Source organism: Penaeus vannamei, chromosome 19, assembly GCF_042767895.1.
Source record: "Penaeus vannamei isolate JL-2024 chromosome 19, ASM4276789v1, whole genome shotgun sequence".
In the NCBI taxonomy this organism is placed as follows: domain Eukaryota; kingdom Metazoa; phylum Arthropoda; class Malacostraca; order Decapoda; family Penaeidae; genus Penaeus; species Penaeus vannamei.
In genome coordinates, this window is record NC_091567.1 from 33,555,157 (window position 1) to 33,558,166 (window position 3,010).

Sequence of the window (3,010 nt, forward strand, 5' to 3'; positions counted from 1 at the left end):
CTTGGATGGCAAATGAATAGTATTGTTTCCCTTACTATTCTTCCTATTCTCCCTTTTCGACCATAAGACTTTTACCTCCTTATAGTTTTAAAAGATATCCATCTTCATTGACACTTTTTATCACAGAGCATGAAGCTACGTTAGGACAATAGGCGATTCTTCTCCTAAAATACATGATACCGATTTTATATATCTATTTAAATATCTATCCACGTGTATTTTATCATTTATTATCATTATTACTTATTTATATTATCATTTTCTTTTATCCCCATTTCGTATCTGCATTCTGAACCTGCAATAGGATCCTTAAGGGAAAATTTGAGGAGGAAGACTGAACTGGTAAGATTAAGGAAACTCGTTCAACTTTTCCTCATATACTGAAAAAACTATCCACGACCAAGCCAACCTTGGGGGAAGCACTGTACAGGAATGCCTCATACCGGTACATGAATGCCTCATACCGGTACATGAATGCCTCATACCGGTACATGAATGCCTCATACCGGTACATGAATGCCTCATACCGGTACAGGAATGCCTCATACCGGTACAGGAATGCCTCATACCGGTACAGGAATGCCTCATACCGGTACAGGAATGCCTCATACCGGTACAGGAATGCCTCATACCGGTACAGGAATGCCTCATACCGGTACAGGAATGCCTCATACCGGTACAGGAATGCCTCATACCTGTACAGGAATGCCTCATACCTGTACAGGAATGCCTCATACCGGTACAGGAATGCCTCATACCGGTACAGGAATGCCTCATACCTATACAGGAGTGCCTCATATCTGTACTGGAATGCCTCATATCTGCACAGGAATGCCTCATATCTGTACAGGAATACCTCATATCTCTACTACACTGCCTGGCGACCACCCGAGTCAAAATCCTATTGTACAGTCACGGTCAAAAAACTCTTTTCAAAACATGCTTCGAATGCCGCTTCGAACATCCGCTGAATACCACACTCTCTGTATAGGGCGAGACAGCTTCGAAGTTTCAGTTGTACAAAAGACTTCTGTCCGGTACGATTCGGTCAACTTTTTGTCGTCTGGATCATCCAGGCCATCGTCTTCTATATTGGACCTTTGGCTGGTGTTACTCATTCCTTGGAGATGAATAAGTCGGATTCAACTGCTTCATTCGACTTTATTGTATTCAACTGCATTTGACTTTATTGTATTCAACTGCATTTGACTTTATTGTATTCAACTGCATTTGACTTTATTGTATTCAACTGCATTTGACTTTATTGTATTCAACTGCATTTGACTTTATTGTATTCAACTGCATTTGACTTTATTGTATTCAACTGCATTTGACTTTATTGTATTCAACTGCATTTGACTTTATTGTATTAAACTGCATTATTCGACTTTATTGTATTCAACTGCATTTGACTTTGTTGTATTCAACTGCATCATTCCACTTTATTATATTCATCCGCATCATTCCACTTTATTGTATTCAACTGCATCATTCGACTTTATTGTATTTTAGAAAACATATAAACCAGAGTTCTTATGACTATCTATATCGCGGATGGTGTTCAAGAGTCCACCTTTTAAAATTATTTCGACCTAGGATGGCGTATGAATAGGATGTTTCCCTTACTATTATGCCTATCCTCGAATGCCGTGGAAAGTTGTAGGTGTATTTTTTTTATGCGCTTTGTACTTTTGGTTACACTGGGTACTTAAATTGACGCTGCTATTGTAATAAAAGAAAGGAGTTGGAGACGGTAGCAGCTATCTATCGTTATTTATTTGACTTACTGTCTTACGATAGATATTAACAAAATTGAGGCCGAAAGAGGTAATGTTTGGAGGCAAGATTCACATTATTTACGATAGATATTAACTTATTACGATTGGCAAAATTGAGGGCAAAGGGGTAATGTTTGGAGGCAACATTCAAATTAATTTTTTACTATAAATTGTGGAGGGTCATGCATACAAAATCACGGTGTTTTTTTTGCTTTTGCTTAAGTGAATGTGTGAGTAAGTAAATGACCGGGATTTTGTGAAAGAGAAGAAGCGACACGGTGAATAAGGGATTTTGAAAAGTCAAACACGCGAAATATGACAGTGGGTGATTTCTCAAAAGAAGAAAAGAAAAGAAAGAAAGGGGGAAAAAACAGGATAAAATTTACAAGCAAAATTTCTAAGCATATGTTCCCGCCCTCACACCAGATGTATTGCTATTATGATGTTTAAGAAGTGCATCTATGAATGAATTGTTCAAAGACTATGTTCACAACATCGACCACAAAAGAAGAAAAAAATCGTATTAACCTTCCCAAGATTAATAAAAAACATTAAGAAAAAAAATAATTCAGTTATTTATTAGATATAATTTCGAAATAAATTCTCCAATCTGCACATGTATATTTCTTCCAATAATCCACCAATTTCCATTACTCTACGGCACAATCTGCATTGTAGTAACAAAGATTAAAATTGAAATTATCAAAAAACTATTAAAATAAAAGATTTAATCACTAGGATGACAAAGATAATACTCGATAAAAAAAGAAAAGAAAAACATGACATAATTCTTTACGGACAGATACGTCGTCTCCAGCGTAAACAAATTCACAAATATTTCTTAACAATTCCACCTAAAAATCACACCAAAATACTCGTGACACATTACAGATGGGTGAGGCTTGGTTTCTGCACACAATTCGAGCCATTGCAAGCCAAAAATTCGAGTATATTGTAGTCATGGAAGCTATATAGTTTGTTGGCGCTGAAAAATAAAAAAGGAACAAAAATGGTGTTCAAATTTGTCCGAATATGGGCCTCGCTGAACTAAAAATATCAGGTATAAATTGAGAATTGATACGAATGTCGACAAAGTGAAATCGAACGAATTATTTATGAGACTTGTTATGACGTCATTTCCCTCCAGACTTTAGGGTATTTTTTTTCAAATTAATTGATTTTAAGAAAGGAAAGGCAATTTTAGGCATATCATCGTACAAAATAAAAGAACA

At 36.1% G+C, this 3,010-nt stretch overlaps 1 protein-coding gene across 1 annotated transcript; it reads right to left on the minus strand.

The window, feature by feature from the left end:
* Positions 1-265: 265 nt before the first annotated feature.
* On the minus strand, positions 266-1,118 carry LOC138864973 (uncharacterized). The gene is made up of 3 exons (XM_070133639.1): positions 1,042-1,118; positions 410-821; positions 266-295 (listed from the first exon to the last, which is right to left on the minus strand). The coding sequence occupies exons 1-3, from the start codon at positions 1,116-1,118 to the stop codon at positions 266-268; spliced, it is 519 nt and encodes a 172-aa protein (XP_069989740.1).
* Positions 1,119-3,010: the final 1,892 nt, after the last annotated feature.